The sequence below is a fragment of the Micromys minutus genome, assembly GCF_963924665.1.
Source record: "Micromys minutus genome assembly, chromosome: 17".
NCBI lineage: Eukaryota > Metazoa > Chordata > Mammalia > Rodentia > Muridae > Micromys > Micromys minutus.
The window spans coordinates 19,296,753-19,318,765 of NC_137952.1; the positions used below are offsets into that span (position 1 = coordinate 19,296,753).

A 22,013-nucleotide genomic window follows, 5' to 3' on the forward strand; every position below is an offset into this window, starting at 1 on the left:
ATAATTCTATGCAATAGATATTGTTTTCACTTCATACACCACACTAAGAGTTAACAGTGTTGAACATGTAAGTAGTAAGTGGGGGACTAAAGTGAAGGACAGAAGGAAAAGTAACTAGGATTTTAACAGTTTTTAAGAGATCTCAAATTCATTGACAAAACCCCAAAACACCCCAAAATAGTACATTTGGTTCACTAAATTAAAAACTCCCTCCAAAAAGTAGAGCTTTCTTCATCTGGATCAAAAGAAAAGATGGAAAATCTTAGCCTTCACATTTCTCACTACCTGTGCTGTCCAACAGACGAAAAATTGAATACCTCAGTGGGAATCAGTCTGGATGCTTTCCAAACAGAACTTCCATTACATATGATCTTGAGAAGCCATTTTACCTAAAAGGATGAAGGTCAGTCTAATGTAGGACTACCTGCATACTCAGTTTAGTTTGGCATTATTCACAATAACCAAACCATAGGATCAGTCTACGTCCCCACTTATAATGGATAAGATCATAAGATTATGTTGTTTGCTGGAAGTGAGGTTTAATAAAACAGTATAAGAAAACCAAATGTCCTGTTTTCTCTCATATGATGAAGCTCAGTGTAGGGAGGTAGAACATAAAACTAAAGTGCAAGTACAGTACACTGGGAAAAGGGCAGGGCAAGGAGAGAGGGATGGGGTGTGTAAATATGATAGCATGATCAAAATATGACAGAGACACTCAGTTGGCACATTTAATATAGGCTCAGCAACAGGGAGGAGGATGACAGGTCAGAAATCAAGAGTCTTCCTATTAGTCATAAATCAATATATACATTTTTCTACATGTTCCTATTTAGTGTCAAAGGCAAACCTAGATTCTAAGACTCCTAACTTTCACTGATGAATTCCCATCACTTGAATATGCACTGTTATGGTGACCAGCACTGGAAAACACTCCCAGATCAAGAGGCACCCAGAGTGTCCTCATGCTTCTTCCTATTTGAAATATTGAAATAGCTGATCTTTATTGTGGATTATCCTTTCTTAGTGGGTCCCAGCCCAGGAAAAGAACTATAAGCAATAAATGACTGTTGAGCAGAGACTTAGCCTCTCCCAAGAATGATCCCCTAATGGTTGTTCAATTCAGAGTGGTCAGACTTGGTATCATATACATACAAACAACACAATCAGACTCAAAAGGTTATATCTACATATCCATGCATAAGCATGCAATGTGTGTCTGTATATAACATAATAATCAAAGAAAAACAGGGTATCACCTGGAGAGTAGGGAGGGACATGGGAGAGATGAATGGGAAGGAACCCGGAGGGACTGGAGGGAGGAAGGGTGATGAAAGAAAGTGGTATTTTAAGAGAGGAAATAAACAAGGGCCATTTAGTTTAAAATCAATCTTGCTTTTTTGTCATTCTTTTCCCTCATGTTTCCCATTTTACTCATAATGATTTTTTGTACCAAAAAGTACAATTTAAAAAAAATGGCTCATGATGCATCATAAAAGGGACACTATGAAATGCTATTATTTAGATAAGTTTATCACTCTTTCGAGTAATGACAACCAGTCTCAAAGTTTTTTTTTTTTTTTTTTTTTTTTTTTTTTTTTTTGGCTTTTTTACATACAACACATATATCCTCACAGAGTAAGATGTTTCAAGGTTCCAGGTCCCCCAAACCATCAAAACTTTGTAAAGTCGTTCATTTTTCCTTAGAACATGTTGAGCTGAAATAGAACTGCACAGGAGCCCAAATTCATCTACTCACACCGTCTCTCACTTCATACCAATTCCAACATACATTCAAAAGAGGATTCATGCAGATTGCAGTTCCTCATGGGAAGTTGCTTCAGCACCATATTCTTCCTGAAGAATAAATCCCCACTAAGTTAATCTGGGGATATCCAAGGCTTTTTGCTTTTGTTATTTGTGGGGTTTTGTATTTGTTTGTTTTTAGAAACAAAGCCAAAAATAGACTTTCAAACAATCATTTAGAGAAGGAATATTAGAAATAAATTTTTAATAAATCTTTCAGTGAAAAAAATGGAATACTCAAAAATATACATTTTTAACAAATACGTCATAAGTACCATTATTCATTCAGTAAATGGCATTAATGTCAAATAACTTCATAAGACAATAAAACTCCTAGAATCTATGTTAAATAAGTGTTTTATGAAAAACCATTTAAATAAGAAAGGAAAACAAAGAGTGAAAAAAATCTGGCCATGCCCACGCAACTAGTGAAAATTTTGTAAAAAGCTAAACAATGGTAATGGGGAGTTCCTGGAAGAAAGCCCCAAATAGACATAAAAATTGGAAACCCACAATAAACGTGGGATCAGAAGATAAAGTTTTCCAAGGAAATTACATCTGGGACCAGTCAACCGCTGGGGTTTTTCCACGAATGCATTTATTATACTTTTTTTTTTCAAGCTCAGCAGCGCATACTGAGACAAACATTACCAGAATTTCCACTCTTCAAACCCCGTGTGCTGCAGGGACTCTGTGCTTAAATAGTTGACTGCAATGCACTGAAGGCGAGTTAAGAGACAAGTACAAACAGGTCCTGATGCGACAGACTCCGTTCCCTCCCGGCGCTGTGTGGCTCCGGATAGCAGACTCACCTCCGTTGCAGGATCCAACATTTATAAAATGGGGTCCTAACTTTACAGAGTTCCCTGGCTCTTCAACACAATATACAGAGAAAAAAAGGATGGTTTGCATAACGGCAAGAAGATGCAGAGCAGGATGTGGTACCCACAGGAAAGAGAGAATTCTTACTGACCTTTTTGCTGTTTAAAGGACTGAATGGAGCCTGAGTGGTGGACCATTTTCACTCTGACTGTTCCAGCGGAGTTGAGGAGCTGTCCGGAGGAGGATGCAGAGGAACTGTAGCCAGACTTTCCATAGGCACTCCTGGGGCTCTGAGTAATCCCAGAGCCACCTAGCTCATCGCAATCTGACACCTGCTTTAGCCAGCACTTCTCTCTGTAGGCTGTGTGCCCGCCAGTCTCATCGTCATAGCAACGTGGGAGGGCAGTCCGCGGCCGGCTCCCCTCAGTGGCTACTTCTGAAATAACCCCACATCCTGGCTGTTTGTCAGTGCTGCAGTGAGGGTGGGTGTTCTAAGGGGTTTGGTGCATGTGGGAGAGAAAGACATTTCTTAAGGACAAGACATAAATCCAAACATTCCTTTAGAGCTATCACTAACGCACGCATTTTCAAACTCAAAGCCTCCTTATCACAGCCAGGCACCAGAATTAATTCTCTCAAAGTTGGTTGGTAAATAAAGAAGGGTGAAGCTGGCATCTGTCCTGACAGGACTATGCTAACAGATGTAGAGCTGTTTCCATATTTCCTTCTGAAATATACATGTGGGGGAGGCCACAACATCCATGATCTGTTTTAGATAAGCACTGAGGTCCAGCATGCAACATTTAAGTTCGTTTCTGCTTCAGATTTTAATTTTTTTGTGTGATACTAAAAGAGGTTTAATTCTTCCTAACAGGTTCTGAGTAAATATTATCAATGGTACTCAATATAATCATATTAAAAAGCTGTGAAAATAATCTTATGTTGTTTAAAAAAAAAAACAAACAAAGCTCACAGCAACACACTTGTACCATTATCACAGTGTTTGAAATGAAGAAACCTAACAGTCAGAGAGGAAACCATCATGGCAGGACCACACTGTAATGGCCAAATGAGGGTATGAGCCAGCTCAAACCATCTTCCAGTGCTATCTCCTGGTTTTTGTTCTTGTTTTTGATTTTTCTTTTCATGTAATCATGGCTTCCTGATCCCAAACCCTACATTCGTCCCAGAACAAGTTAAGTAAGATAATATTGAACAGATAGGGAACAAAAGGGTCTGTTGGTTCCTAAGTTTGAAATTTTGTGACACTAATTAATTTACAATAAGGTGAAGGTCCAAATAAAAGCAGATTTTAAAATGATGATGAAATTTCACAATTTTAAAACCCTCACATAGTTTGAGTTTTTATTAAATTTGCTCTGTCTTCATACTTGTTGCATGACTCAAAGATGATAAAGGTAATATCAGCTTCAAAGAAAAAGGCATTCCCAATATTCAGAGGTCTCTAGACCACAGAAACTTAAAATTGTGGTACATTCTCATTTTTAATGGTTACTTATAAGATAGATAAACTCAACTGGGCAGTTCTCTGGGTACTTTTTATTTCATTAATCAGGATGTGAGGTCATCTGAAACAAGTATAGAACAAGAAGAAGTCAGAGACACCGCAGATTCTACTGTGATGTACCCAGAGTAGAAAGAATATCAAAGACTATGCCATGGTTCTGAGCAGTGAATAATACACACACACACACACACACACACACACACACACACACACACACACAAAGAGACTTACTGTGTCTACTGTAAAATGGGATCTAGCAAAAATCTTGTCTATTGTATCCAAAAAGACATGTTAGGTGGCTGAACAGATGTCAAGAAGGTTAAAGAGCACATACTGCCCTTTCAGATACACTGGTTATGGTCTCAGCACCTGCTGTAATGTCTTATTTAACTCCTGGAGATCATTCTAGTCTCTGAGGACATTGTATACATATGCTACAGATACACCATGCGGGCAAAAAGCCATACACATAAGGCAAATAAAAAGAAATCACTAAAGGTGTAAATCCAATGGATACATCTATAAAACAAAAACAATTCTCACACCTAAGGCTCAGGAAACATTGCTGGAGAAAGAAGAAAAAAGACTCTAAGATCCAGAGGTTGATGGAGTTTGTTGTGAGACTGAGTTTGTCTTCTAGTAATGTCAGAAATTACATCCATAAAGTCTCTTTGAACATGGTTGGCCAAACATGAGCTGAACAAGGACAATACAGTGGGCACACCAAACTGGACAGAGCAATCCCAAGAGAACTCCACCCTACAGGCAATTTAAAATGCTGAGAAACACTCTTTCCCTGGGAAGAAAACAATGGTTTATCCTGAACAAATAGACAGCCCTGAAAATGTAATATTACATATATTGACAGGTTATAATAGAGATATATGTATATGTAGATATATATGTATATAAAAATCAATATTTAAAGAGGGCATAACTTTGGAAGAATGAAGCAAGGGTATATGAAACATCTGGAGGAATGAAAGGGAAGAAAAATGATGTAATATATTATAATTTCACAATAAAAGAAGGCAAACAGAAAGCCTTTTTACAGCTACTTTTCAAGACAGTTATACCAAATCTGGAAGCAGCACCTGACCATCTTGAGATTGGTTTTACATTATCGGAAGTAAAACCAGTGGTAAACTGAACTCGTAGTTCATTCAGATGCCACCAAACTGAAGTGATTCTAAGACAGCCCCACCCTCACATGTAGGACTAAAATCAGGTAACATATTTTAGGGCTAATTCATAGGAGGAACCTAATACCCAATAAATCACTTGTCACAGTGATTTGATTAGAGGTCTGATTTCCTTTCACTAGTTTCAAACTACTATAACAAGGAATTACATAGAGATACAAGCATCTAATTTAATCAATTATCATGAGATTTATAGAAATGAATTAACAGCCTGTTTCTAGAAGATACTTACACCTAGATAGGTATAAACACCTTAACCTTCTAGACCTTCTCCTGACGATCACTAATTGTCTTCAGTTACCTTCCAGACTCACATGCAGCAGAAACAAATGATACAATGGTTTAAACTGGGGTTGAACTAGATTTTTCAAATTGATGTGATTGATTTAATGTTGAGAAACAGTCTTCCTTTAGGAAGAGAACAAGTGGTTATCCAAAACCAAGTAGTCAGTCCCACTGAAGATAAAAACAATCTCCCCCTTCTCTGTGTTACAGCTATGATTAAACATATCTTCGTAACCACTTGGTTACTTTTCAGTTTAAGCAGAAAAAGAGGAAAAAAATCATTTGAAGTTGTACTGCCAGATTGATTAGCAGGGGATTTAAAGAACATTACTGCCTGTTTTGAAATCACTCTTTTAGGGAAGGTTGCTAGAGAAACAGCTTTGTGAGGGGCTGGAGAAATTTTAAGCCCCATCTGCTTGATAGGAAAAACATTGCAAAAGAGAAGGAAAGTGTGTGTGTGTGTGTGTGTGTGTGTGTGTGTGTGTGTGTGTGTGTGTGTGTGTAAACAGAGTATAAATGTATTAGCAGTAAGAAGTGCACAAAGAGAAGTTGAATCCCAGAGCAAAGACCTTATTTAACAGAAATCTGCCTTTGATCTAGTGAAGTATTTTTAGACTGTCAACTCCTTTGTAAAACATTTAGCAGTGTGCATTAAGTTGCCTGGATAGGAACACTAAGCTGTGTTAGATTTTTTTTTCTTGCTACTTTGTTTCAAAACACTCATCAAATTTTAATGCTTTAAGAAAAAATGTGCCTTTTATAAAACAACATATTTTTAAGGAAATGCAATGATTAGTTTAGTGTACAGTAAGACTTTCAATATGTTTAAACTTCATTTATCTTGATTCAATTACAGTATTTTTTAACTTTTCCTCCAGTCAATGACCCAAGGAACTGTTATATCAGCTCTCGCCTTTGGGAGCCTCCACTTGTTCCTGAGCCTCAGTAATCTGTCAACACTATTGCCATCTTTACCTCCCAGAGTGTTGAGGAATTCCCTTCTTTACATAACTAGCAGGAGTTGATTTCTTCAAATGTCCTAACATTCCCATAGATGTAGGGCGTTCCATCTTTCTATCCTGTGCTCCATCAGGGGAATGAAGGGAAATTTCACTGCCTGTTTGGGTCTTGAATCACATCTCTAACTAAGATTAAGGTTGCCTTCTGATTCTCATTGCCTAAAGAGTCACCGAAATAGAACCTGCCTTTGCAGAGTTTGCCTTATAGATTGAGGTTATTTAAGGTACTAATAGGTGAATGAAACCACCAAAGAATGAGGTAAAGCATTCATCCACAAGCTTCAGTGAACAAAGAGAGAATTCTCTCTCCAGAAGTTACTAAAGAGAAAGATGGTGTCCTTGAGGGCAAAATGAATATGGATTACTAAACCATCTTTCTTCATAGATCAACCAATGTGGTTTCTTCTTCATAGGCTTTGTGGATACTTTCAAAAGTAACAAGAAGTGCTTTTTTAAAAACTAAAACCACTTCATAATTATGTTTATTTTGTGATACTACTAGTTGCTGCTTTCTTTAAGCAAAGACAAATGTAATCTATCAAAATATATCATATACTATATAATATATAGAGAGATATAGATAGAGAGAATGTAAGAATAAATGTTATTCTCACTTCCCTCCACATTTTATTGGAGACACAATTCACACCTGTGCAAAAATTTTCTAAGCATAACAGAAAGGGTAAAGTGTAATTTAACAGCCATTTCTTCCAAAGCCTATTGTCCTGGATTTGGTTACTGTATAACAGTGGAATAAATCAGGCAGTTCTGCTGACACCTAGGTTGGTGCTTAAAGCATCGTTCAGAAGTGACAACCCTAACAGATGTGAGCAAAGGAATGTGGTGGAGAAAAATCAATAGCCTTACCCTTGTCTGAGTTTAGCCTCATGAGGTTTAATCTTTAGCCTGCAGTTTTGAGAAAATCACATAAATAAAATGTTGAGAATTAGAACAAAGTGTGTGATCATTTATTATATGAAAGCTTGTAGTTCATGCTGCTTCATGCTTTTTTAAAGGCACCTATAGAATTAATATCCTATTTCATCTGTCAACACTTTATCTACAACCTCAATTATAGGATGCTAAAATACGTTTTTTACATCCTCAACGAACTCTAGCGACACATAGATAAGTTCTACCTTTATAAAATTGTTTGAATGAAGAAGTTAACTTAGATGAATAAAATTAAATGATATTTGAGTTTGTGCCTATTTATTGACCCTTCAAGGAGATTCCTCTGTGCCCTTAGCCTCTTCTCTAATGCTGTTTCTAAAAGCATGTCATGATAATTGCTTTCTTCCTTACAGATCTCTCAATGTTTGCTGCTCTATTTCTTCCAGTTAAAATGATAATATTTAAACTTTTTTTTTTACTTTTTTCAATTCTTATTCATACTTTAAGGCACTGTAGAATGTCATTCCTTGCATGAAATTATTTTTCCCTCAAGGCACCATAGTATGTTGTTTCCTGCCTGAAAATTTTCTTCATCAATATCCCTTCACAGTGAAGTATAGTATTCTTATCGATATTGTTATTTTATGGAATATATATGTAATTTCTGAACAAACCTGTGCTTTTTTTCCCACTATGGAACCAATCTAAACTTTATATAAACTTGATTGGTAAATACTAGATGAATTAATGGTTTTCTTCTGATTACTAAACATTGTTAATTTATCCAAAAACTCTTAAGAACAAGCTTGTAAATATAAGCCCAGTTTATGAATTGATTCTGAGATTTGTAGATTATCTAAGCCTTTAACTGGTTCTACCATGTTATTTCTGCCACTAGAAAAATCTCATTCCCTTTTGCTATGGTTACTTTTTCAAACCTAATGGGTTAGTAACTGTGAATTCATTTTGTATGATTGTGTATCTTCATCAGTTTTTAAATTATTCATCTTATCATAGCAATAATTCTGCCACAGTTTGGTTGGTTTCCATGGTATGATCAAAATTAGGACTTGGCTATGCTATTGGAGAGATAGCTGATGTTTCTGTGTAGTGTTTTTTATAATAGTTTTTTCTCTTTCTGACTGTCTTAAAACTTTGTTTTACTGTTCCATTTGAAAGTGCAAATGGGAACAAGTCCTGTATCTAAGGAGTAGTTGGACAACATAAAACAAACTCCACATGTTTCTGTGTTCTTTTTTTTAAAAACTTGGCACTGTAGTCATACTGTTTTGTTTTGTTCTGTTTTTCTGAAAGTTTTTCTGACAGTGGAGGGATAGGGTGACATAAAGTTAGGTACAGAGGGAGGTGGGAAGGATCTGAGGGATGATGGGAAAAAGTAAAACATGATCAAAATATTTGTATGAAAAAATATTTTTAAAAACTGGCAGAATCTAAGGTGAAGAAAATAGAAAGTAGCCTTAATCTCTGAAAAAGGAAATACTTATCGTGGTCTCTATTTAAATATGACCAGCCAGTTAGTCATATGAGTAACACTATAATACTAATCACCCACTTAAATTGTTATGTGTAAGAATATTTATTTACTGAGAAAATGTTGTTGATATCTATTGATAAATTTAGGCACCAAAATACATTATTTTTACATAAGGTATATATATCTGTAGTACTATCTGTAGTAATTTCAAAATATAGCTAAGTCTTCCTGAAGGTAACATGGGATAAATAGTTTTATTTATTTATTTATTTATTTATTGGTTAGTGATATTTTAATCTTACTTTCCACAAGTAAGAAAGTAAATATCCTTGGCTGCCTTTGTTCTAGTGTAATCATTTAAAGCCGCAAATTTAAAAAATAGTACTATGGTTTTGAAGAATGAGTTATATGGCCATTTATTTTATCAAGATATAAACTCTCAGCTACTTCTCGAGTACTATGCCTGGCTGTCTTCTGTTATGTGCCCTATCCTGACATTCATGATCTCTATTCTTTTTAATTGTATACCCCCAATAATCTTTTTTATACACTTTGTCTTGGCCATGGTGTTTTCACAGCAAGAGAAAAATTAACTAAGACACTTGCTTAACCATTGCTTGACATCCACATTGTATGCAAGAGTCAAGACAGTCCTTTGAGATTCTGGTTGTTTACCAATATACTATCTAACTGTGGAAGACCAGATGGCTTCCTGGTAATTGGGCATTTTACCTATAATAGGATTGATAGGACAGATTTCATTCTTTTACACTTAGTAGTTTTGGTGACCTCAAATGATTTTTATGCCAAATGGCTTCAAGAATGCAATGCTTGTAATCACTTTGCCCATTTTATTTTTTCACACTTATGGAATATTAGCAGACGTAGTAAAAAGACACATCTCTCAATAATCCAAGTCTATTAATGGAACCTTATGACAATCCAAACTCCAGTGAGATCTATATTTAATATTGTGCTGTGACACAAAGAGTTTCATAAATAACGTCTCAGAGTAAACTGGTCATTGAAGAACTTAATGTGCAAAAGTGAGTGTTGGTGGTTTGAATTCACTTAAATACCTAAAGTGTGAATTTTACCTAAGTTAGGTATCAATTTTAATATCACTGATTAGTTATCCACTTTGAAAAATAGTTAGCAAATCATATTGCATATGATTTGCAACTATATGCCCTTGCTTGCTATAATTTCTATAGGAGGATTTAAACACACATATTTTTTATTATATTTAATAAGCACTGAACTCCATGTTCCAAATTCAGCAAGAAAATTTTAGTTTTTGTGAGCTTTAAACTAAATGAAACTGTAAATCGTTGCAATTCTCTTAAAAATAGCTGGCACATGGTTGCATAAGCTTTCTGGAGTCCTCAATGCTCCAAAAGCTTCAAATGACTGAGGTAGAAATGACCACCAATGTAAACATCCCTACCCTTATGTTTGGATTTCACCCAACGTGGGTGTCTCTGATAAGTAGAGAAACAAAAGCTCAGGGGCGTGAAGGGCTCACAAAAAACAAATGGACAGCAGTGGTGGCTGCAGCAGAATCCTACAGCTTTTGACACACAGACCCTCTAATGAAATTGGGAGAAAAAACAAAAACAGTTTGCAAAGACCAGCAAAGTCTACTGACAACTCTTCTGTGATGGAATGGCTAGGTTTTGGGATCCATCCCCAGAAAATCCTCAAGAAATTTAGCACGTCTTTGGTTTTAGGCACTTTTTCCCCCCTATGCAACACAAAAGAGAAAGATGTGAAGCATTTGAAATGAGCTAGCTCCGTAGTAAGACTCACTTGCCATCTTCCCATGTTTAAGGCTTCTACAAAGGCATCAGGGTTTCCTAACTACAGAGAAAATTCTCCATCACTGAGAGTTCTGAAGTTTAGGCAAAGAAGTCATTCCTTGTCCTTCTCATTTTGTTCCTCCTCCCATAAAGACAAAATTGTCTGTGATCATGACTAGCAGCCTGAAGGAGGAAGTGACTGGGGGTAATGAGACCTCAGGTTGAGTATGAGTACAATGAAAACAGTCTCTTGGGAGACAGGCGTCAGGAAAAGAGCTCATTTAATTGGAAGAAACAAAGGCTATTTAAACCTTTGGAAGGTGCAGTAGGAATTATGGGTTGAATGTATATTGTAGCCAGGGCCAGAGTGCTGGGAATACCTCATTTTCATAGGGAGGAATTTCAGATGCCACTCGATATGCCCTTTTCAGGGAAAAGAAAGTTTTACCTGGCTATTGGGCTACATGACGTCTTCTAGTGGCACAAAGTTTGGGGAACTTGTCTATGTTCACTGGTACATGTCGTCTAGAGTAAAGCATAATCCTGCCTTGACCCCACTCTTGAACCCAGCCTGTGTGGCATGACTCCCCTGCCACCACAGTATTTCCTCAGCTACTAGACGCTTGCAATTCCAGTCTTAAAGATCTTTCAGATAGGAGGTCTAGTCTTATTACCTTTCTAACCGACCTGCCGATTGCAATGGACTACACAAGAATGGCACCCGAAAGTCCATGATGGCTTTGAGCTATAATAGTTTTCTTATCTATAATGGTTTGTAGCCAGCATTCTGTTGCTATCCATAGTTAAGACTTTTTTCATTTATATCCTCAAGGCAATCAGTTTTAAGTTGTCTTACTGCCTTAAGTGTTGACAGTAAACTCAACATTTGAGAAAATATATTCTTTGGTGTCTTCCTGCTCCATTCATGGAGGGAAGTCATGCAATAATCTAGTTAGAGATAGATGGCCTCCAGAAATGCGCTGTTAAATTCTGCATTGGTCCAAATCAAGACACCATCATGATTATGGAAAATCAAGGAAACCCCTTCAGAAGGGTGATCGGTATCAACCTCCTTCTGCTTGTATCAGAACCTGATAAGATCCACTACAATATCTTCAACAACACTGGGACATTTTTAGCTAGTTAAAATGATCAGCATGACTAGAAGTCTTAAAATCTCAGTAGTCAGGCTTGCTGGGAAAGATAGGATCATTTTCTCACCAACCTTGCTTTTAAGAAGAAATGTTCTATTTCTCTTTTGTTTCCTTTTCCAGCAATCAGTCTTTCCAAGGGGTTCAGGTGAAGTCCTCAAGTAATTAAAGGTTTCGGTCAAGGGCACCTCCCACTGTTACTGTTACTTTTTCATTGCATCTGCTACTCTACTTCCTGTTAGGATTTCAGGTGGATTCTTCACTCAGTATTCTCATATATCTTCATTCTGTTCATCAAAAGACATTTTTTCAAGGACCCTCTATTAATGTGATCCCTCTCTCTTGAGATATTTTCCATTTTGTGCTACTGGCTTCTATGCCATAAGCTTTGGGGCATGACAAGAAATTTACATGTTGGTGGAGATGCCTGTACTGTGGCCACTTGATTCAGAAGCCAGTGGGGTGTTTGCTGATCACCATAGAGAGCATTACATTGAAAGCTGAGGGTCTGTTAGAGAACAGCTGCCTTTTGTCACCTTGTGATAGAGTTTTACTGTGACATTGGTGATACTCTGCAAAGTGATTAAGAGGATTCCATCTTTGAGACAGGAATGAAGGAAAGATGGAAGCCTGGGTGGATGTGTGGCCTTGTGTATTCCTGTTAAACACCAGAGCCATTCCTGTTCCCAGTGCACCTCTATATCACTTATGGGATAAGTTGGTTCAGGGCCCTGATAATTGCCAAATAAATATTTTCAAGTGGTGAGGTTGACATCCTTCAATATTCTTCTTGATTTTAAGCTTATGGGATTTATGTTTTGGGTTAGTTTGAAAGGTTTGCTTTGTTTACTTATAGCTGGTAAAGAGACTGGTGTTTTCCCTGGAAGAAGCCAGCAAGTCACAGTGTCAAAACTTGGTCTGTGAGTCAGTTATCATGGAAAGAATTAGACCAGAACATAGTTTCGGTAGTACTTTTAAAATGGATTTCTAAAGAAACACATTTTCCACTGGGTAGGTGAATGACAAACATATCACGTTGATTCTCCCTTCTTCATCTTTATTCTGGAGATTAATAAGTAGGCTTCCTTTAACCTTCTTTTCTAACAGATAAGTCACAGTCCTCAACTAGTAGATACTTTTGTTTTCATAAATATTTTCCCACATGTAGGTGGCAGATAAGGCTGGCTTATAGTTTTAGAGGCTTAGTACCTTATTATCATGGCAGGGAGCATGAAGGAACATAGGCAGGCATCATGCTAGAGAAGTGTCTGAAAAAGAATTCTACAGCAAGAACCTCAGGATAAGAGAAAGCCATGGGACATGGCTTTGGCATGTGAAATCTTAAAGACCCCACTCCCACCCGAGTGACATGCATCCCCCAAGAAGGCCACATCTACTATAAGGCCATACCTCTTAGTCCTTCTCAAGAAGTTCCACAACCTGATGACAAACCATTCAAATATATTACCCTATGCACAGCATTTGTATTCAAAGCACTACATTATAACTAGGTCTGTAAAGAGCTTTTTACAGTTAAGGAAAATGGACATATAAGACCAAGAAAACAGAACAATTCCATCAAGGCAAGTAGAATAATGTTACTGAGGTATACTGATTACCACTAGTTCATGGAAGAGTAGAAATGAGTGGGATTTTGTTAGAGAATGCTTGAATTCAGAGAAAAAAAAAAGACTTTGAAGGTAAGCAAGACAAGCAAAAGCTGAGGCACAGAAGATGTATATAATAAAGTCTTCTGAATAAGGGCATGAAGAAGGCTTCAATCTCCTTAAAGAAAGATCTTAACAGAAAAAAAGTGATGGATAAAATTGTTATAAACAAAAGAAAATACAGTAGGGTTTAGGAAATGTTTTTAATAGAAAGACATAAAATAATATACATGTAAAAGATGAACGGACACAGAAATGCTTAGGTAGAGGATATGTGTAGCGTATAGTGTATCTTTGGTAATGAAGGGACATGATATGATAAAAACCTTTTCCTTGCAGAATGCCTGGGCTTGTTTACTGTGAAATGCAATAATCAGAACAGAGATGGGATGGTGGAAGTATTCTACAGAGAGATAAAGCATATTGTCAGAGGTCTGTGAAGGAACCTGGAGATGGTATGATGAGGGGTTTAGTACAGGAAAGAAAATTTCATCACTAAGAAAAAAGAATGGAGTGTTAGTGTGAACTGGATATGCACCAGAACATTAAAGAGAGAATACAGGAACTGACAGATCTCAGAGCCACCTCAACTAATGATGGTAGGAAGCATTAGTGCCAGAACAGAAAATCAGAGCAGTCAGGCTCCACAGTGTTTTCAGGAGCTTTTAGAGAAAATGAGAAGACTGGCAAGAAGGATTCCAAGATGGCCTCAGGGGAGGGGCATCTAACTTCTGTTGGCTGAGTTGGTAACTATGAGTGTCAAGAGTCATGATGACAGTAATTCTAAAGGCCTGCGGATGCTGTGAGCCAAGGAACAAAAGAGAAAGAACTGAAAATGTTGTTCCCACCTCTATTTTGTACATTTTTATAGTTTGACAATCCATAAACTATGAGCTCAACTCTATTATACAAACTGAATCTCTATCAATGTCATGCACAAATAAGACACGTTACATGAAACACACAGGAATAGAAGGACTTTAAAAGAAACAAAATTTTAATTTTCCCTGTTACATAATGAGGTATCATACAATTTCTCCTAAAAAGACACTTTTGCCTTCTCTTTTCAAATGTATCCTGGACACAACCTTCAACTTGAGTGCATTGTGGGATTCTGTGGATTCTTTAAGTCTTCCTTGCAGGAAGAAACTAGGTAGTTTCCTGTAGCACCATTTGGTCTGATACAAATTGAAAATTGAGGAAACCTGGCCTTCTGGCAGAAATATCAGTCATGCTATGATTCAACCATTAGATGGTTTCTCTTCTACTGCTGGGCAGTAATCAGACGTCTTCTGTGTGCAGGCTCTCTAACCTCTCTCTAGGACAGAGTTAAGCTTTTCCAGTTATGTAAAAGTGACTCAGCTAGATTGTCCTAGAACACTAACATTGAGTCCAGAGGACACAGTCTTTCCTGCATAAAAGAGGCTCAATGCCCCACTCCATGGCATCAGATCCTCACTATTCAATCCCTTTTCTGGCTGAAACAAGCTTCTGTGTCACTTCCTGCTGTAAAGATGAGGCTGAGCAGATGCAGTCCCCTAAAAATTGCAAGGTTTTATGTTTATAACACTTGATCATAGTGGCCTTATTTGTGATAGCCAGAAGCTGAAAGAACCTAGATGTCCCACAACACAAGAATGGATACAGAAAATGTGGTTAATTTACACAGTGAAATACTTTTTAGCCATTAAAAAAAGGACATCCTGAGTTTTAAAGGCAAATTGATGGAACTGAAAAAACATCATCCTGAGTGAGCTAACTCAGACCCCAAAGGACATACATGGTATGTACTCACTAATAAGTGAATATTAGCCAAAAGAAAAGAAAGAAAGAGAGAAAGAAAAAAAGGGGGGAGCACAGAATACCCACAATTCAGTCCACAGAACTCAAAAAGGTCAATAAGCTGAAGGGCCCAAGTGAGGAAACATTAGTTCCATTTGGGAGGGAAAAGAAAGCAACCCCATGGGGGACAGAGGGAAAGGGGACAGGGAAAGGTGGAGAGGGGAAGATGGTCTGCTGGGGGAAAAGAACTGAAGCCTTGAGGGCCAGCAGAAAAAATGGAAACAGGTAACCTTGAGAGGTAGGAGGCTAGGAGAACCACCCAGAATGTACCAGAGACCTGGGAGGTGAGAGACTCTCGGGACTCAAAGGTGGGACCGTAGATGAAATGTCTTACAGTGGGGAAAAGGTAGTTGTAAAGCCCATCTCCAGCAGAAAGACAGGGCATCAAGTGAGGGATGGTGTTGCCATCCCACAGTCAAAACTTTGACCCATAATTGCTCCTGTCTGAAAGAACTGCAGAAATTGAAATGGAGAACCTGAAGAAAAGAACGTCCAGCAACAGGCCCAAAGTGGGATCCAGCACAGGAGATACATCAAGGCCTGATACCATTACTGAGGTTATGAAGAGATCACCAAAAGGAACCTATCATGACTGCCCTCTGAAAGACCTAACAAGCAGCTGAAAGAGTGAGATGCATATATTTACACCCATCTAATGGACAGAGCTGTTGGCCCTTGTGGTTGGATTAGGGAAAAGCTAGAAGAAACTGAAGAGGAGGGTGACCCTGTAGAAGGACCATCAGTCTCAATTAACCTGGACCCCTGACATCTTTCAGACACTGGATCACCAACCAGGCAGCATATTCCAGATGACATGAGGCCCTCAACAAATATACAGCAGAGGACTCTCTAGTCTGGGTTCAGTCACAGAAGATGTTTCTAACCCTCAAGAGACTGGAGGCCATAGGGAGTTTAGAGGTCTGGTGGGTTAGGGGTTGCCAGATTATCCTCATGGAGACACAGGGAAAGGGGAGGAGGTATGGGATATTAAAGAGTTGGAGGGTGGACCCTGAGGAGGATAAAATCTGGAGTGTAAAAAAGCAAAAAGCATCAACCAAAACAAAAACAACAAAAATCCCAAAAACAAAACAAAACAAAACAAAAAAAAAAAAAAAAAAAAAAAAAACCCAAAATCAACCAACCTCCTCCAAAATAACTACAACAACAAAACTCAAGGCAGATAATTGGGGATTCATCAAATTTTATGATGATCTTGATTGAAATATTGAGATTATTTTTCATATTCTAAATCCAGTAAACCTCTAATGTTGCCTCTGATTCCATCTTCTAAACCGATTCAACAAGAATAAAAATTAACTGCCAAAATATAGGTTGTCAATGCAGTTTTCCTTATCTTTAGAGAAATGGTGAACCTGAAATAGAGAGATAAACTGCTGGCTTAAGAACGGAACTTGGGATCAGAGTGTATGCCTCTTTGTTTTTCACTGGAGTTTACATAGCTCTGGGAATACTAATCCGGGCCAGACAACCTGTTCATCAGCCATAGGGGAAGTTAAAGACCTGATTATCAAAGTTTGGCCACCTTAACTATAAGCAATTGCTATATCTCTTCCTTGGTCCTACAAATACAGTGTTGTAAAAATGATGACGTATTTAGCCATCTGTTTCTGGCTTAGTGGACTTTCTTTACTCAAGCCATAAAATGAGCACAGCTCCTAATAAATAACCTTGAACGGCGCTGTGACTTACTGTAAAATATTTTGTTGCTTTCTACAGAATGGAAATATTGTACATTGTAAAATACTAAGGAAAACAGATGTAATCCACCAGTGAGATATAACATCACACCACATGTTTATGTACCAAGCCACACAATTTTTAATACAAAATATCATCATACTAGGTAATTAAACTACAATAATTACCACTATAATAAATGATGATAGCACTCTAAACATTTAAATACTACATAAAAGTAAACACTCAAAGTGACATATTACTTCCTGTGATATTTAATTATAATACAAATGACCATAACTACTTTGGATGTAGTTTGTGACTTCTGGTCTGTGCCCATTTCAATGTTCTTTCTTTTTTAATAGCTTACTGACCACACTGTTGTAAGTGAGCTGGAGAATAAGTAGAGTGCCACCTATAGCCAACTGTGTTTTCTAGAACATCCTTCCTTACGTGGTTTTATGTTGGAAAAGAATGAAAAATTAGTAAATGCATTGGAAAACATAAGGGTCACAGGAGACTCCACAGTGTAGAGAGATGTTTCTGTAGACAGACTGCCTTTCCTTTCTTCTCTGACTTGCCCACTTCCTATTCTTTCTGAATATGCAGCCCACCAGGAAAAAGCCACATCTTTCCTGTTGACTGCCCTGCCCATGCTCTATCAGGACTCTCTTTCTGATCTCTGGCAAGCTCTGACATGCCTGTGTTTCACAAGGGTTTCACTTGACCTTTCTCTGTGCCTCCAGCTTTCCCTTTGAGAAGCCTTTTCTCCCATTAATCACACAACTGAATGAATTCTTACTTGTATAATAAACACTATCTTCCATAATGCCTTGAGTATTTCCTATCCTGTTTCCTTAATTGAGAGGAAGGAACAAGAAAGAAAAGAAAATCAGTAATAATTGAAACAAAAATCAAAGAATGTTTATAAGTTACATTCTCAAACTTTAATCTACCCAAAGGAAATGATTTTAAGTAGAGAAAAACATGTCCCTATTAGTCATAAAAATATACAGTAAAATAAAAGTTGTTTTTTGAAAAATCTAATTAGTAACAAAGTAAGGGAGTTGTGGTATTTATTGTTTATAGATATTAAGAAAAATATTCTTTATGCCTTTAGTGAAACTGGACTAAAAGTCTCTGCTTTAACCAAGAATGTCCTAGAAGACTATTTTATTCAAAGAAAACAGCCAAAATATAATGACTCACATCCCAAGGTGTCTGTGTCATCATTGATTGTGGTTACAAAACATTGAAAATATTAATGCCTCTATATCAGGTGAATTATCCTGTATTTATTATACCATGATATTTATCCATCTATTCAAGTGAGAAGAGCATGTATGCCACTGCATGCTAGTTAACATATATAGGTATATAAATACGGCTTCAGAGAAAAAGATATGGAGAAGAGAAGGCAAAAATGAAAGAAGAGAAATGACTGATCATGCTAAGAATTGCATCATTATAATTATAACTTCTGTAAATCTATGCATATATGTGTATGTATAAAACAAATCAGAACATTAAAGGTATCTCATTATCTAGTCTAATAATTTATTAACCAGATATAATTTGTTTGGTCAGTATTTGAATATGCATATATTTACATACAATTTAATAATATAATTAATATAATTTATATACAATTATACTCATATATGTATATATTATATAGTCACATCTATGTACATATAATCTATGTATATATATATATATATATATATATATATATAAAACATCTATGTATATATTAAGTAGATAAAATGTCACCTTTGCATTTTTCCTCTTTTAAAAAGATTTACATTGAAAATTAAAATATAATTCTATCATTCTTTTTTCCTTTTCTTACTTTCAATCCCATCTGTGTATCCAGATTTTATATACATGTGATCTTTTTAGATTATTCTCCACCTGCTGCTCACTAGTCAAGTTCTCCAAGGCCCTTTCTTCTCTGAATATACTAGCCCACACAATATGTCTTCTGAACATCTTTATCTTTACTAGGAAAGTTAACACTTAATTAAGTCAAACCATGGGTTGTTCTGTGATTCCATTATGCCAGTTAGTCATGTCCCTTTAAGCATTAATCATGTGCTAAGCTTTCTATTTCTCCTAAGAGATGTGTCACTAAATTGCACCTTTAGTGTAGTTGTATTTAGTATAATGCTTAGTCTCTGGTTTCCAAATACAGACTCAGCTAAGAACATAGGCAGTCCTGACCTTAAAGCATCTCAGGAAATCTTATGCCATGACTTTCAAGGGTACTTGTGTCACTAGAACTTATTTATCTTAATCTTTGTCTCGGTACATGTAAAATTAAATCTTTGAAGCTTATAATGATGTTTAATTATTGAAATAGTTATAACATTGAAGTCAGATACTCTGTTCTGAGACTGGCTAGGGCATCTCATATAGTATTTCACTGTTACTTACACACCACACACCCACATCTGTGTAAGCTCTGCATGTCAGTAGATAAGACAGGTGTTACCGATTGCTAGAGTGGCCACATAGCTTATTTCTACTTGCTTTTTTCAATTGATATTTTACTTGTACAAAACCTATATATTTTGTGCTGTTGAATTTAGTAAAACTGGGAAGAATGGCTACTTGTTACTCAATGACAGTCAACAATATCAAGTCCATAGAGTAGAGGTACACAGTTGATGGAAATCTTAACTTGGAGCTACTTAATAAGGTCAGGTCTACAAATGTTCTATTTTGTTAAAAGTTTTGTAAACAGTCAAATCTTACAGCTTCTTTTGTAAAAAAACAAGACACTGTTAAAAACATAAAAATTCACTTGGAACTGAAAGGCCAATGTCTTACAGTCACACTGTCTCCTGCTTATCAAACATCTTCTCAAATTGAGTGTTTTTTTCTTTATTTCTTTTGTGAAATCAAGAACTGTCTTTGCAAGGATTGGATAGTCTCTGCTTTAGGTTGATATATGTCTGGGAAGGGAAGACTTCAGGACAGTGTGAAAAACAAAGGAAAGTTCCAAACTGAGGAAGTTTTAGTGGTTAAAAAACATAATCTATAAACAAAGAAGAGTTTGAGCTGCTGTAGAGAATCTGATCTTTGTGTACAGAGATAACAACATGGGAAATAACAGATAATACATCAGCATTTATGGACTGATTGCTAATTAGATGGAATATTCCAGAAGCCATATGTAAGTAGAACAATCTGTAGCTTTCTTTTTGTTTTTGTTTTTCCCAGTAACATGGTTACAGGTTTACATGGGACTTATAGAAAAGCAAGAAGTGTCTACCACAAGTATGTAAACTCCAGAAAGAATAAAATATATTTATAAAACTTCTAATATCAATTCAAGTAATGACTAGTTCTATAGTCTAAACAGTTATACCTTACCACACCAAGTAAGAAGAAGAAATAGAACAGGCAGCATAAATGGTAGAGGAAAAAGAAGGAAGTGCATGAGGCAACAAATCTTGATAGTGGTTATACATTTAAGTCACTTGATATTTTGGAATGGAAGGTGGATTAGATAATAATTTTTATGTCTCTTTGACTCATAGTTGTCACTGAAGACTTATTGTTAAGAAGCGATTTAAAATGAAGTGATTATGTAAACCTCTTTGAAGAAATTTAATACTAAGTCATTTCCTATGAGCCCTGTAGCCTTTCATCTCAGAGAAAAGAAGGACTAGTTTAGTTGAGCCTTGGAGATTCAAGACAATATGAGCTTTGGAAAATGAAGAAAGTAGCACAGATGAAGACTGAGAAAGAGAAGGAGAAGAAAGAGATGGATGACTATGACTTCTTTCTAACAGTTATAATAGGGAACCTTCTCACGTTTCAGCATGGTATTCCAGACAATCATTTTCTTTTAAAAAAACATTTCGTTTACTTTCAATACCAAGCTGTAGTCCATGACTTTTACGGAGTAAATAAGTCGCTAGCTCATCAGAGCAAAGCAAAGAAGGAGTAACGCATTCATGGTTACTATTCAGATGGATGAACGTGTCCTTGTTACATGTTGGAACGTCTTTTGGGTATAGAGAAAGGACTGTAATAGCTGAAAGATTTGCACCCTCATGGGAAGAACAGCATCATCAGCCAGAGAGCTGGGGTGGAAAGGGGGATAGGGAAAGGAAGCACCTTCATGGAAACAAGTTGAGAGGGAGGAGGAAGTGAGTGGGGGGGTTATAACATTTGAAATGTAAATACAGAGAATACCCAATAAAATTAGAAAAAAAAAAAACTGAAAGAAAAATACATGATTATCTCTTCAGATGCTGAAAAAACATTTGACAAAAAATCCAACACCGCTTCATGCTAAAAGTCTTGAAGAACTTAGTCATTCATAGAAGGGGAAAATACTCATGGGAGGAAATACAGGAACAAAGAGTGAAGCAGAGACTGAATAAAAGGCCATCTAGAGACTGCTTCACCTGGGGATCCATCCATTTGCAGTCACCAAACCCAGTCATTATTGCTGATGCCAAGAAGTGCTTGCTGACAGGAACCTGATATGTATGTCTCCTGAGAGGCTTTACCAGAGCCATACTGATACAGATGAGGATGCTAGAAGCTAACCAATTAAATGAGCACGGGTATGCTAATGGAGTAGCTAGATAGAGATAGGACTGAAATAGCTGAAGGCCTTTGCAGCCCCATAGGAAGAACAACAATATCAACCAACCAGACTCCCCAGAGCTCCCAGGGACTTAAGCACCAGGCTAAGTGTACACATGGAGAGACCCATGGCTCCATTTGTATATGTAGCAGAAGAAGGCATTGTCTGGAATCAATAGGAGGAGAAACCTTTGAAACTG

General features: G+C 36.9%; 1 protein-coding gene across 3 annotated transcripts in view; it reads right to left on the minus strand.

Annotated features, from left to right (window-relative positions):
* Window positions 1–22,013, minus strand: part of ANO3 (anoctamin 3) — a gene marked incomplete at both ends in the record, with an annotated part of 320,161 nt that overhangs the window by 264,385 nt on the left and 33,763 nt on the right. Inside the window, one exon of one of the 3 annotated variants that reach the window (XM_080930912.1) lies at window positions 2,780–2,825. The exons of the other annotated variants lie outside the window; for them this stretch is intronic. Coding sequence (XP_080787038.1) covers window positions 2,780–2,825 — 46 coding nt within the window. Of the gene's footprint in view, window positions 1–2,779; window positions 2,826–22,013 lie in introns of those variants that run through there. 3 annotated transcript variants of the gene reach the window in all.